Below are 14,698 nucleotides of genomic sequence, written 5' to 3'. Positions count from 1 at the left end.
TAATGTACCTTAAATCTATCTAAGTTACAAAAAATGAGTCTCTAACTCGGGGCTAAGCATTAGATATTCCTATTACGGTTGTCCAAAAATAATAATACATAATAGACAAAAACTAGTATCAAAATTTCAACTTCTGTCCTCATCATATTCATGTCATATCCATATCAATTGTGTGATATGATTCATATTTTGCTCATATTACTCCGACTCATGTCACACTTTTATCAACTGAAAATACAAATCATATTACACAACGTTAAATTTAAAAGGAGGGAGATTGTCTGCCGTCCTGTTACCCTGCCCTTTATATCCCATTTTATTTATATGATCACGATTAAACGATATCAATATTTTATATTAAATTTTTAATAAAAATAATAAGATAAAAAATAATATAAATATAAACTATTAACGTGATTTAACCGTGATTGAAAAATAGAAAGAAATTAAAAGGACACGATAAGCAGACAATCTGCCTCTAATTTAAAAAGCTCAAACTCAAAGATTATGTCACCTTTTTACCACAAAACGCAAATCGTAGATAAATAGATAGAAACAAAACAAACAAAAGCAGCGTGGAAATTACGACACGAAACGAAAATCGTTCGTCACGAAGCATTGTGGCAATCCCGTAATTTGGTCAGATCACATGGGCAATTTCTGTAACCTCCACGATATTTCCCTCAGCAGTGACGTGTGTTTCATGCGGAGCCGAAATCTTCTCTCTCTCAATCTCTCTCCCCTCTGTCTCCCCCATACAAACAAACACAACAAACTACAATCTCCACCTTCCATTTGTACACGTCACCGATCCGCGTCTTCGTGATCGAACGGCCCACTTATTTTTCGATACTGGTAGGTTCAGCCCCACGAACCCTAGCCACGGAGACCGAATACTAACGAGCCCAATCTAGAGGTTTATCCCGAGTCACCCACCGCCCAATCCGAATAGGAGAGAGAAAGTAGAGAGAGAGAGAGAGAGGTAGAGAGTGGAATTTCATTTTTGGGCCTTTTTCCTGTTGTTTTTGTTCCTGAAGCATCTCCTACTTGCAGAAGAAGAGTCCGTACATAAATTAGGGTTTTAAGGCGGTTCAGAGAGGGAGAAAACGATTAGAATTCGTGTCGTTTTGATCTTCGAATCTATGATTTGGGGATAAATCTAGGGTTACTGTTTTGTTCTTCCTGGGGATTGAAAAATCGTACCTCCGTTGATTTTGCACAAAATATATATATAAGAAAAGAAAAGTTAGGGGTAAAATTCGTGTATTTGTTCTTTGTATGAGATAAATTAGGGTTTCGAATTGATGGACGAGATCTGGGAGCGAGCTGTTGAGACAGCGTTAGAGGGTCAGACGGACCACGCCGCGGCTCGAGCCCTAACCCTAGACGGCGCCGTTAAGTGCGTCCAGGGTCGCCTGCCCCCTCCGAGCCTTCTAGAGAAGTTCCAGAACCTTCAGCACCTCTCGATCGCAAACGTCGGTGTTTCATCCCTGGAGCAGTTCCCGAGGCTTCAAAATCTCCAGAAGCTCATCCTCTCCGATAACAGAATCGCCGGAGGCCTTGAATTCCTCGTTGAAGCCGGACTCGACTCGCTGAGGGACCTCGACCTCTCGAACAATCGGATTCAGCAGGTTGAAGATCTTGCGCCGCTCGCTCAGCTGAGGCTTGTCTCGCTTGATCTGTATGAGTGTCCGGTCACGCACGTCAAGGATTATCGATCTAGGGTTTTTGGATTGATAAAATCGTTGAAGTATTTGGATAAGATGGACGCGGATGAGAACGAGAGGCCGGAATCTGACGACGAGGAGGAGGAGGAAGAGGACGAGGAGGATGATCCTGGGAGTGGTGAAATCGACGGTGAGGAGCGGCCGTTTGAAATGACCAATGGGCATAGTGAGGCGGTTGAGGGAGTTGTGGATGTTGGTGAGGATGAAGAGAGTGATGCGGATGAGGAGGAGACGGTGACTGCAGGCAGAGTGAACGGAACAAATCACCCGGCCCAGAACGGGTTTCGACTTGCTGCGGCTGGTGAAGATGGCGATGAGGATGAGGAGGAGCCCGATGAGGATGATGAGAATGATTCTGGTGAGGAAATCGATGAGGATGGCGAGGATGACGATGTGGTGGAAGTTCATGAGATTGAGGATAGTGATGATGAGGAAGATGGGGTTGAGTATGATGAGGATGACGACGATGACGACGATGATGAAGATGACGAGGAAGAGGAGGTGGACAATGATGAAGGGGATTTGGCAGAGCCGGAGAGTACAGGGCGGTTGACGAGCACGGAGGGAGAGATTGATGGGCATGAACAAGGGGAGGATGATGATGCAGATGAAGATGATAACGGAGAGACCGGGGAGGAAGAGCAGTTAGTAGAGGAAGGTGGAGAGTTTGAGGAGGAGGATGGTGATGAAGAGGTGAGAAATCCCTTCAAATAACATTGTTAAATTCTAAATCTTGGTGGTCTGCTTTTATATTTACAATTGGCTATAATTTTATTTGCTTATTGTTTAACCGTTTACGGCTGATGTTCTTTTAGATCACAGGAGAGGAGGAAAATGGCTGATGTTCTAATTATGATATGAGCATCTTGTGCATATGGGTTGAAATTGATTTTCTGCATACATCTGTGTGTTTTTCGATTGGTATTGTCGTAACTAGTTTTCTTGTAGGTTTACGAAGATGCTTCTTTTTGAGTGTCTGCTCCAGTTGTATGAGAGAATGTTTGTGTTATTGTGTGCTTTTGTGTGGTGACATGTGGTACATAGCATGCTGGGAATGTTTCAAACCTATATTTTAGGCCGTTTTGCCTTACTCGTAGGTAACTGTATTTATTTCAGAGTTACGACAACTTTTGTGTAGTAATAAAATTGGAAAACATCTGTTAAAGTGTCTTAGAGGATTAAATGGTAGAATATGCCTTTTAAGTCTCGCACTTTTATTTTGTGTTATTGCTATAATATTTTATTTCTTTGGTTATAAAAACATTATTTTGTACCTTTTCGAATGTGTTGTGTTATGCCGGGACTGATGGACTGCGTGTTTTAATGTGTAATTTCTTTGTTTTGAATTTTCCAACTGATTTCATGATTTTATATCTTGTGGACACTAAATTTTGAAGGCCTTTTTCAGGTTTATTTCTGTTGTTTTATTTGAATTTTTGTGAAGTTTATTTATTGACTGCACTTCAATCATGGCTTTGAAGTTGGCAAATAAGTCATTAATAAGGTCTAATATTCTTTTGTTATTGCTGGTGTGCCAGACCTATATCTGTTGATTTGGCTGTCAATTTTCCTCCTATGTCAGGTTACATGAATTTAAGTATTGTTTATAAGAGTAGTTATGTTTCTGCTCCTTCGGTCATAAGTCTAATATTTGGTGTGTGGTTCTTATCAGTCCTGCCTGCGAATTTGTAAGAAAAGTTGTGATTAGTGCTGTTATTTGATTTAGTTTCAGATTTGATTCTGTTAGAAGTTTGATGTTGTAGATCCATGGGTATTTGGCCGTCTTTTGCTTTGCATCTTAATTCATCAACTTACAGAAATGTGATTGGATCGCAGGAAGAGGACTATGGTGCGGGTTACTTGGTTCAACCAGTAGCACAAGCTGAGGAAGAAGATGCTGGCGGCAGTGACATGGACCCTGGAAACGATGAAGGAGATGGTGTAGAGGAAGAAGTGGAAGATGAAGAAGATGACAAAGTTCAGGTGCTACCCCCCTCCTCATCATCACAACCTAAGCGCAAGAGAGGCGGAGATGCGGATTCAGATGACAATGGAGAGGACGACGAGGAAGATGACGATGTGGTTGAGTACAGCAAGTCTTCGAAGAAGCATCGTTGACAGAGAGTCGGTAATCAATCTGGTGACGGTATTTAATGCCTTTGTTGATGGGTCTTTTGTTGTCTTAGTTTGGAAAAACAGAGAAAACCTCATAGAGAGCTTAGATTTAGATTTGGTTGGTTGGTAGTAGAAGACATGGATTTTCCTGAGATGTTGGACAAACAACACACATAAAATGTTAAGGATGTTTAAAAAGTCGTTGGTGAATCACATAGCCGTTGCTGGTTGTTTTTCAAACGACAGTTTATGCGCGGTTTTTGCTTGGGTTGGAAGGAGGGAAAGAGCAATTGGAGTTGTTGGAGGGAAAAGAAAAAGACTTGAAAAACTGTTGGTTTTTGGATGTGTGTTTGTTTGTCCGACAAAAAGGGGGGGCAATGTAAACACTCTTTGTAGATAGTCCTTTTATTTAATCTTCTTTATATTATGTAGCAGGTGACGTGGAATTATGATTTATGTGAATATTTACCCAGGTGGCAATGTTTGTGTGGTGGGAATTTGAGACCTAATGTGTTGTAGGTGTCGACATCTGGTGCAAGAGTGCAGCAAAATATGGTGCACTTGGTTGTATGGGGTATTTTTCACCCAGGTGGTAGTGAGGGTATAAATCTATTAAAATTAGCATATTTTATAAAGATAAAAGCTTGTTGGCCAGAAGATCCGTCCTGGTGAGCTGAATTTGTAGACGGCTTTACTCAAAAGCTAGCTGCTGAGAAAAGCAGCTTCGCTGCGCGGCAAAGCTCCAAGCATTTCATAATCTGCTCCTACTTTCCAGTTTACAGCGGCTTGCCGAGCCTTGAGAAGGAAGAAAGGCATAATTACGAAACATACCCCTAAAGTTTGTGGTCTTTTTCAAAAAGGGACACGGCCACGTAATTTTCACATTACTAAACTTATTTTTAACCGTTAAACAATTCAAACCGCTCCTCTATACTGTCGAAAGCCAATTAGATCACGGAAAATTATTTTTCCGCACATTATTTTTCGTTTTTTACTTTGCACTCTTTCTTTAATTAATGAATTTAACAAATTAAATTAGGATCAAGGGCCAGAATTGAAAATCAAAAGACGTGTCAAAATTATTTTTCTTAGATGATATACATCTGAAACTACATCAAATAAACAAGATGATATACATCTTATAATTACGTTAAAGTGAGATTTATTAATTATGTTGTTATTTATATTACATGTGGTGTACCATATTTGTCTAATTTATATTGCAAGTATTGGAGTATCACTGGGTTGGATAAGGCAATATTTTGATACCGTCTTTCGCCCTCCCATTTTTCATAAATTAGTTCTCTAAAATACACCAAACACCATCTCTCAAAACCTCAAAGGATGTTGCTAATTTGTCCAGCATCCCCCTCTCTATTTCCAAACCCACTTCACAATTTCAATGCCAAACACAAAACAACCAGATTCCAATCCCCACTGAAAATCTCAGCCAAGGCAAAACAAACCAGCGACGACAGCACCACCAGCATTGCGGAGATAGCAGCCTTCGCTGGAGGCTTGGTTTCCACCCCAGTGATTGGCTGGTCCCTCTACACTCTCAAAACAACCGGGTGCGGCCTGCCACCCGGACCGGGTGGTTCCATCGGTGCACTCGAAGGAGTTAGCTACTTGGCCGTCCTGGGAATTGTGGGTTGGTCCTTGTACACCAAAACCAAAACCGGGTCCGGTCTGCCCAACGGACCGTTTGGACTGCTGGGTGCTGTTGAAGGTCTGTCTTACTTGTCATTGCTCTCCATTCTGGTGGTGTTTGGGTTGCAGTTTTTTCAGAATGGCTCCATTCCTGGTCCTCTTCCAAGTGATCAGTGCTTTGGATAATGTGGGATTATTGGCCACTACAATCCTATCTCGTGTTTGTGGACATGGTTGGTCCTCCAATTTGTCATGCTTTTCCATTACTAGGGTAATGTATAGGTTATCTGTCTAAAGAAATGCCATTACAATGTTTTTTTTTTTTTTACGACTTTTCATTGTTCTTTGATATCTTTTATGGAGGTGGATTGTCTGCCCTCCCATTTCCATACTCTTCACATCCCCTCTTGTTTGTATAGTCACGGTTAAGCCACGTCATCATTTTATATTGATTTTTTTATAAAAATAATAAAACAAAAAGTAATAGGAATATAAAATTTTGACGTGGCTTAACCGTGACCACACAAAACAGGAGGGGATGAGAAGAGTATAGAAATGGGAGGGCAGACAATCCACCTCCATCTTTTATAGCCATTACAATGTCCCTAACTGACGAGAAATGCTCGGAATACGGGACAATAAACCACAAGTCATTATACAATTAGAGGGATGATTTTTTGTTTTTTTTTTTTAAGTGTCCCTCAAATTGTATAATAATATGTAATGCACAGTCCTGTGTGCCGGGCACACAAAAAAAAAATCTCTCCTAACTCACAACGATATTCTACTTCTAGTGAGGAAAATTGCATTTAGCCAAACAATGAGCGATTATAATTTATAATTAGATATAGAATTCAACAACAATGTTGTACATCGTATAAGTTTAATTTAGGGAATTATTATTAGCACTCTAAAAATCTCATTCTATACTCTCACAGTGTATTTTTCTTTCTAATTATAGAAAGTTTGGAATGTCAAATGAGATTTTTTGATTGCTAATAACAATTCCTTTAATTTAAGACCTATTATTTATAGATTAAGAAGAAAATCACTAAACATATTGTAATATCCTCAACTTAAACAGTTAACCTTTTCTTGGTTTATTTCAACTAGTGTTATTTTTTTGGATTTGCACTATCTAATCAGCTTGCTGCTTATTGTAATAATCAGGTGTGCCCAAGACGAATTCTAGAGTGAAGATGGATGTGACAAGATGGTAGAAACTTATATGTAATTTGGTTTATCAAATAAATGCTATTACTTAATTACTTATCTTTTAAAGGTTTTTAATTCATGTTGTCAAGAGTAGTCTTATTTGATGTAGTTAAAAGATTGAGTTATTTGAGATGTAATAAAATTAAAAGAAGGAAGTGATGTTCGATGAAGAACAGTGATTGGAGAATTGAAAATTCCAAGGTTAGAAGATTATTTGCCGCTGCCATATATATCTCGAGAGTTGATGTTTTGGACTTTTCGAGTAGCTCGACAAGCAAAAAACAAAGATGAGTCAATTTTGAAAATCTTTGAATTTTTAGTCTCGAGACTTGTTTTCCAAAAATTAGGGGTCTATTGTCGGTATTTTAAAAACTTTAGACCTTTATGACATAAATCTTTATTACGTGTTTTCCATGTTTTAGGAAACCTTTGGGATTTTATTGTTTCTTATTTTATTTTTCTTTGGGTGCTAGGGTTTGCTAAGATTATATAAACAATTTTTAGGGTTGTATTGCAACAATTCATTTATATTATTATCAATTAAACTTAGTTTTCTCTATTTTTTGGTGGATTTCGAATTGTTGATGGGCTTTAGCTTATGTTCTAGGATTTGATGATGGTCGATCCTACCTATCACGTTTCTCACCTCGTCAGTTGGTATCGAGCAAGGCAAATCCTTGCTCGATGGTAATTGATTCTAAGGGAGCAAAACTCTAGGCGATGTTCATAAGGGAGTACTAAATATTGAAAGGGAGCATGCTATGAGATTCGCCCGTATCCAATGTCATGAATATGAATTTCAAGATATTGAAGATATTTTTTGGGGGAAGTTTGTATATGGAAGAATTTTGTGACTGATAGATGATATCTAGCGTTACTTTGAGATCATGAAAATTTCAAGAAAGAAATAGTAAAGATGATTTCATCTAGACTATCAAGAAGTGCGTCTTCGCGGTGAAATCATCTACAGAAAACTCGAGAAAAATAAGGCAAGTTAAATATCAGAACATGGCAAAAGATGAAAAGTGTTTCATCAAACGGTATTTTCCTTCACATTGCTTTATGTTTGGTGATGTTGATGATCGTGCAATTAAAAGTAATCAATTGGCTTTTGATTTTACTTCAAGATTGTCACATCAATCAGATTGGGAAAATTAAAAAGACCAATCTAAGAAAATTTCAAAGGCTCTTACAAAAATAATTGACAAGCCAATAGTTGGGCCAATTGAAGAAAAAGAAGTTGTTAATCCTACTGAAAATCCTTTCATAGTTGAAAACGACATTCTCAAAGAAGAAATTCCACAAGTTTCACAAATAGGATTCAAAAAGAAAATGAACCTCAAAAGACCAAAGTGAAAGCGTCTTAGATAATACAAATCTCGAGATCGAGTTCTTCTCAAGTGTAGGAGAATATGAGAAAGAAGAACAATATCTCTTATTATCTTCTTCTATGTCTCATCCTCCCTAAACCTTCACACATTTCCTCACTAATCCTAGCCGGAATAGAAATATTGTTATATTCCGAACCAAACAACCGCAATTGACTTGACATTGTAGTCAACCTAGAGTCCTACTTGTTAATCTTCATGAATCGAAGAGCATATACTCTGTAATCTCTGTATTGAAAGCAAGAACTAGAGAGAGAAAGTAGAGATAAGAAAGATGGGTTAAAGGATTTCTGAATATATTGATTTCTTAGCTTGTAAGTAATACAACAATATATCTAATATAAACAGTTACAAAGCTATTAATCTAACTACCTAAATACCTAAGATTGTGACAAGTGTCACAGTCATAGACCATTGAACACATACTATAACACTCCCCTCAAGCTCATGATTTGAGCAACCAAGCATGAGGTTGATACAATGTGTTCGAAATAAAGGACCACTTAAACCTTTGGTCAATATATCAGCAAACTGTTCTTTTGAGGAGACAAATTGCATTGACAACTTTTTTTTGGCTACCCTTTCTCGGACAAAATGCACATCTATCTCAATATGCTTAGTCTTCTGATGTTGTAATGGATTGAAAGATAGTGCAATGGCAGACAAGTTATCACAGAACAAAATAGGAGTTGTAAGCAAGGGAATGTGCAGAAATGCAATAAGTTGCTTAATCTAATCTAATTCAGCAGAAGTTGTAGATAGAGCTCTATATTCAGCTTCAATAGATGACCTAGACACAGCTTGTTGTTTCTTTAATGACCAGGAGATCAGATTGTTACCTAAAAACACAACTAACCTAGTAGTGGACATTCTGTCATTGGGATCCCCTACCCAATCAACATCACTAAAGGCCTTGAGTTGTAAATCTCCTCTAGTATAGGTGACACCAACATTTAAAGTTCATTTTAAGTACCTAAGAATCCATTTTACAGCAGTATAATGAGCCACCATAGGATTCTTCATAAATTAGCATGCCTGATGCATTGAAAACGCAATGTCAGGCCTAGCAAAAGTGAGGTACTATAAGGCTCCTACAATACTTCAAGATGTACCAGGATTTGCATAAGGATCTTCATCATCTTTAAGAAGTCTATTATAGGGAAGGTAGGGTGTATCACATGTTTTTGCTTCAAGCATTTCAGTTTTCACTAATAAATCCTGAATATACTTAGTCTAAGACATAAATAAGCCACTTGCAGTCTTGGTAATCTGAATTCCCAATAAAAAATGTAGTGGACCCAAATCTTTGATATCAAATTGAAGTAAAAGCATTGATAACATGTTGAATGAAACTTGTAGCATTCCTAGTGATGATTATATCATCCACATATAGTAGAAGAATCACAATCTCATTATCAACATATTTGACAAACAAAGAGGAATCTGAATATGTATTGACAAATCACAGCTCAGGCAAAAACTTAGTAAATCTATCATTCCAGGCTCTAGGAGCTTGCTTCAAGCTATAGAGTGATTTATGAAGCTTGCACACTAGATTGGGATGAATAAAATCTTGAAACCCAAGTGGTTGAGCCATGCATACTTCTTCTTCCAAAATACTATGCAAGAAGACATTTTTTACATCCAATTGCCTAAGATCCCAACCAAAATTAGCAGCAAGAGCAAGTACTAACCTCACAGTAGTAGGTTTAACCACAGGGCTAAATGTCTCACCATAGTCTAAACCAGGTTCTTGACTAAATCATTTAGCTACCAATTGAGCTTTGTGTCTTGCAATGGAACCATCAGAGTGTCTTTTGATTTTGAAAATCCACTTGCAACCAACAAGGTTCTTAGTGGATGGCAAAGAGACCAAACTCCAAGTACCCTGAGACTGAGAGCATCCGGTTCTTCTTGCATTGCTTTTAACCATATAGGATTCTTGAGAGCTGTTATATGTATTTGGTTCAATTGTTGACAAATCAACCCCCACCACCCCCCCCCCCCCCCCCGCGCGGGCGCAAATCTTGAATAGATGCTAGCAAAGCCTTCTTCTTAATAATTCCATTTTTTCTTCTGGTTTGCATTGGATGCAAATTGATAGGAGGAATTGACAGCACTACTTGAAGAGTATCAGGATGAAACTCATTGTTCTCATAATATAGTGCAGTACTTGGATCAGGTGCCACAGGGAGTTGAGGTGAAGATTCATTTGCACTAGTAATGGACTAAGAACTAATAGGTAAATATGTTGGTTCTGGATGAATAACTGGTGTATGAGATGGAGTTGGAGTAGATACAGGTAATGATGTAGTAGTAGGAATGGGTGATGGTGACACAATGACGTTATTTGTATTGACCACAGAAATAGGAAGATAAAATATATTGGGAACTGCTGAAGTGGGTTAGCAATGGTGGATTGTGTCAATAAGTCTACATATGAAAATTGTTGTTCATCAAAGAGTAAAGCGAGTGATACCATGTTAATATTCATGAATCGAAGAACATATATTTTGTAATCTTTGTATTGAAAGCAAAAACGAGAGAGAGAGAGAGAGAGAGAGAGTAGAGAGAAGGAAACTGATTTCTAAATATATTGATTTCTTTGCTTGTAAGCAATACAACAATCTGTCTTATACAGACAGTTACAAAGCTATTACTTTAGCTACCTAAATTCCTGAGATTGAGACAAGTGTCACAATCATAGACCTTTGAATACGAACTCTACCACTACTTTCTCACACAGTAGAAAAAGAGGGGCCCAAAACCCCAAGCAAAATCCAAAACCAAGGCACCAGTTTCTTCAGAATCTTCGTCCCAATCGACTTGACGACTCCGATAGGTACGATCACTCTTCTCCTCTCTATTGGCACTCTGAGTTCTTCGATTTGATCGGTTAATTAGTGTTGCTAAACATGATTAACTCTCTGCAAATTTCTACATTAATGTCGTATGCTTTCAGATTTTTCAGATTTTTTCATGGAAATCACTTAGGGTTCTTAGTCTAGGGTTTCACTTTCTGGGTTTTCTGTGTCTTGATTGTGTTTGGACGATTTTGGTGTTTTCATTTCTATTTGGCTGCTCAGAAAATTTAGGGAAAGGGTTTTCTTTTTCATTTTTCAGCTTGTGTATGCTCTCAGTTGCTCTTGTTTGTAAGTGAGAGCAAAACGAAGAGCCGTTAAGATGGGAAAATTGCAGGGTTTTTATTTTCTTTTGGAAAATTGGAAGATTCTATATTCTGTGTGCAAGTTGATTTTGGAGAGTTGTTAAGATGGGGGAATCTCGTCTTTGATATGCTCTGAGATCCCAAAATATGCGGTGGCTTTATGTAATTTTAATTCAGAGAATATGCAGAAACTGATAGGGATTGATGGTTGTTGGTAATTAGAGCGAATTGGTCGATTTCACCGGGTTTATGAAATTTATGTGGTACGCTATCCTTTCAGGCTTATACTCGTAAAATCGAATTTGCAATTGGTATTCTGAATGAAAACATTTGAAATACGAGAGTGGGGGAGAGAGAGAGAGAGAGATCTGATTTTTTGTCTTGGTTGTGTTTGCTTGTCTGTTCAAATGTCTCTTTTGCTTTAGCTTACGTTGGTGAACCTGTAATCTTAACATTTCTTTCTGAGACGTTTGAAGATTGATTGTAGTTGAAGGAGAGGAAGATGAGCGTGATGAATCAAGGAAGGAGAGCAAATAAGTTGGTAGGAAACAAAAACAGTATTTTATACATGGACCTCAAAGACATCGTTAGGAACCATGCCCTCCAGTTTCTACCTGCTAAATCACTTTTCAGGTTCACTGGAGTTTGTAGGGACTGGAAGCTCGATATCACAACTCCTTTCTTTGCCCACAAGCAGTCAAATAGCTTTCGTGATATCTCGGGCTTCTTTTTTCAATCCGGAACAGCCCCACCTTCATTCATATCTCTTGACCCCAAGGCGTATGGTGTTCCAGACCCATCTTTGAGCTTCCTGCCTGAGCCGGTTGAGATAAGGAGTTCTTCCAATGGATTACTTTGCTGCCAGGCTCATGATGGCTGTAAGGCTTACTACATTTGCAATCCTGTTACTAGGAAGTGGAAAAAACTTCCCAAGCCAAATGCTGATCACGGATCTAACCCTGCTATTGTTCTCATCTTTGAACCATCTTTGCTCAATTTTGTGGCCGAGTACAAGCTCATATGTGTTTTTCCATCTGTTGATTTTGACAATGGGTATGAGTTTGAGATTTATTCCTCCAGGGATGAGACTTGGAGAGTTTCTGGTGAGATTTACTTTGGCCATCAACATCTCGTGCCAAGAACTGGTGTTCATGTGAACGACATAGTTTATTGGGTATTGGATTATCAGATTCTTGTTTTTGACCTGACGATGGAGCGAGCACAACAACTTTCTGGCAATTTTTATGGAACTGGAGGAGTTGGGGCCCTGGGTCTGATGGATGGAAAGCTTTGTCTGACAACGCCTAGTCCTACAGGACTAACGGTGAAAGTGTTGGCTAACGCCTACACGAATACTATGGGGATGCACAGCAATGCCAGGGCATGGGAAACGAAACATCAGATCAGTCTTTCACCTCCACCGTTCAGGGCATCGGATTATAACCCTCGAATGACTAGTAATATACTGTTTGCCGGTGGAAAAGTGGTTTTGTACCGGAGTGGCGGAAATTTGCATACTTATGACCTGAAGACTAAAGAAACTCAATGTTTGGGTGATGAGCTTGATCAGAATGCGAGGATTGTTTCTCATGTGAATAGTCTTGTGGAGATCTAGCTGGCCTCGCTTGTGGCTTACTCTGCCATTGTGGAACCATGAAGAAAAAGAAGGCATTGGAAGCAAAGTTGAATAGATATATTCATGTGGTTGCCTTGTACTGTTTTTATGTTTAAATAACACTCTTATCTTTGGTGTATCTATCATATTAAAGGCTCTTTTAATAACTATTTCGTTTAGTTTTCAATTTTTGTGAGGTCAAAATATTGTTGTAGAATAATACTTGCTACTCAAAAGATAAGTAGGAGCTCTTACTTAGAACCATTCGTTTTTTATTCATAGGACTTCGTGTAACTATTCATGTTATAAATGATTGATCCGCATGGAGAAAATAAGCAGTACAGCCTATGCTTAAATATATGAGAAAATTGTAGCAATGATCATTCGATTTTAATGGAATTTGAACAATGGTTTCTCAATTCATGATAAATGATCTCTTAACTCATTATCAAAACGTGCAGCTATGGTCTTTTGCATCAACTCTATAAGAGCTTTCATCAAAATGAGCCATATGACACGCACTTGAGACTAAATCAAGGGGGGGGGGGAAAGAATTGTAGCAATAGTACCTAAACATTAACCTAATTAGAACAGTGGTTCCTAAATTTTAACCCCATTAGATAAAGGGAGTTTTAATGAAAAACCCGCGGTACTGTTCACTTTAACGAAAAACCACATTTTTATACTAAAAAGTCAAACATGATACTATTCATTTTACCTTTTATTTTGTCCTTATCATTAAAACTCAAAGTTTTCAAGCCCTTTTCATTAGTTTTCCTTTAGATAAATGGTCCCTCAACTTTAACCCACATGTAGCAATGGTAATTTCACCATAACTCATTTCGACAAAGTGGAAGAAAATGACTATAGCTGCATATTTGATGAGTTAAAAGATTAATGGTCACAAATTTTTATTTGAGAGACCAACATTCCAATTTAGTTAAAATTGAGAGGTCATTGCTATAATTTTCTGTAAATATATGGATGATATCAATAGTTTTGGTCACATGGCGACTAAGATTCATACTTGGTTAATCTCAATGTTGTATCAAAGATTAATTAGGATTAATGTCCTTGAATTCAATTTTTTTTCAAGTAAAAACAGGAGATCCATTTTCAGGGATTTGGGCCTACTCATTTTTTCACAAACAAATTGGGCCTCCGATTTTCGATAATGTGGTGTACAAATTGGGCCTCAAGCTGCCTAATAGCCTTAGTGATATCTCGGGCTTCTTTTTTCAATCCGGAACAGCCCCACCTTCATTCATATCTCTTGACCCCCAATGCGTATGGTGTTCCAGACCCATCTCTGATCTTCTTGCGCCGAGCCGATTGGGATTAGGATCTCCAATGGATTACTTTGCTGCCAGGGTCGGGATGGTCAATGGCAGAGCTAGAAATTTTTCATCAGGTGGACTCGTTTAAAGATTAAAACTTTATAAACAAAAAAACTTGATAATGTATTTTTCACAATATCAGCTAAAAAGGTCGTACCCAGTGCACAAGGCTCCCGCTTTACGCATGGTCTGGGAGAGGTGAATGTCGGCTAGCCTTATCCCCATTTATGGAGAGGCTGCTCACAATATCAGCTAGCTTAAGAAAATTTTTACAAGGTGAGTTAAGAATTTTTGTTATTCAAACAAATTCAAACTTGTACATGTACAAGAAGAGATGAGAAAAAGAGATGGTTTGTAAATTGTATTATATAATTAAACCAAGAGAATTCAAATCAATAACTAAATACATGGTGGGTTACAATAAAAAATCAGTAAAAATTACATGTAAAATTTTATTTTCTGCCGAAAGCTATCTGGCTATAAAG

The 14,698-nt window shown here is 38.1% G+C and overlaps 3 protein-coding genes across 5 annotated transcripts; all 3 read left to right on the top strand.

Annotated features, from left to right (window-relative positions):
• The first annotated feature begins 713 nt into the window (after positions 1-713).
• On the top strand, positions 714-4,322 carry LOC103401615 (acidic leucine-rich nuclear phosphoprotein 32-related protein-like). The gene is made up of 2 exons (XM_008340331.4): positions 714-2,420; positions 3,564-4,322. The coding sequence occupies exons 1-2, from the start codon at positions 1,305-1,307 to the stop codon at positions 3,843-3,845; spliced, it is 1,398 nt and encodes a 465-aa protein (XP_008338553.1). The 5' UTR covers positions 714-1,304; the 3' UTR covers positions 3,846-4,322.
• Positions 4,323-5,060: 738 nt separating this feature from the next.
• Positions 5,061-6,920, top strand: LOC103401625 (uncharacterized). 2 transcript variants are annotated; one of them, XR_523930.4, is made up of 2 exons: positions 5,061-5,763; positions 6,663-6,920. XR_523930.4 is itself a non-coding variant. In XM_008340342.4 (2 exons), exon 1 carries the CDS (start codon positions 5,187-5,189, stop codon positions 5,676-5,678), a length of 492 nt encoding a protein of 163 aa, XP_008338564.2. In that variant the 5' UTR covers positions 5,061-5,186; the 3' UTR covers positions 5,679-5,725; positions 6,663-6,920. The 2 variants fall into 2 exon arrangements, 1 of the variants encoding a protein (XP_008338564.2); XM_008340342.4 differs by having other exon boundaries at positions 5,061-5,725.
• Positions 6,921-10,734: 3,814 nt separating this feature from the next.
• LOC103407104 (F-box protein At5g03970-like) lies at positions 10,735-13,063 on the top strand. 2 transcript variants are annotated; one of them, XM_008346054.4, is made up of 2 exons: positions 10,735-10,937; positions 11,749-13,063. In XM_008346054.4, the coding sequence occupies exon 2, from the start codon at positions 11,764-11,766 to the stop codon at positions 12,874-12,876; it is 1,113 nt and encodes a 370-aa protein (XP_008344276.2). In that variant the 5' UTR covers positions 10,735-10,937; positions 11,749-11,763; the 3' UTR covers positions 12,877-13,063. The 2 variants fall into 2 exon arrangements, with proteins under 2 accessions (XP_008344276.2, XP_008344277.2); XM_008346055.4 differs by having other exon boundaries at positions 10,826-10,937; positions 11,738-13,063.
• The last annotated feature ends 1,635 nt before the right edge of the window (positions 13,064-14,698 follow it).

Source organism: Malus domestica, chromosome 02 (assembly GCF_042453785.1).
Source record: "Malus domestica chromosome 02, GDT2T_hap1".
Classification (NCBI taxonomy): Eukaryota; Viridiplantae; Streptophyta; class Magnoliopsida; order Rosales; family Rosaceae; genus Malus; species Malus domestica.
The sequence above is the reverse complement of the archived record's forward strand: the minus strand, read 5'-3'. Positions and strand labels throughout refer to the sequence as shown.

Coding starts and splice junctions, on each gene's coding strand:
- LOC103401615 (XM_008340331.4), top strand. CDS start 1,305: ATGGACGAGATCTGGGAGCGAGCTGTTGAGACAGCGTTAGAGGGTCAG. Junction 2,421..3,563: donor AGGAGGATGGTGATGAAGAG/GTGAGAAATCCC, acceptor ATTGGATCGCAG/GAAGAGGACTATGGTGCGGG.
- LOC103407104 (XM_008346054.4), top strand. CDS start 11,764: ATGAGCGTGATGAATCAAGGAAGGAGAGCAAATAAGTTGGTAGGAAAC.
- LOC103401625 (XM_008340342.4), top strand. CDS start 5,187: ATGTTGCTAATTTGTCCAGCATCCCCCTCTCTATTTCCAAACCCACTT.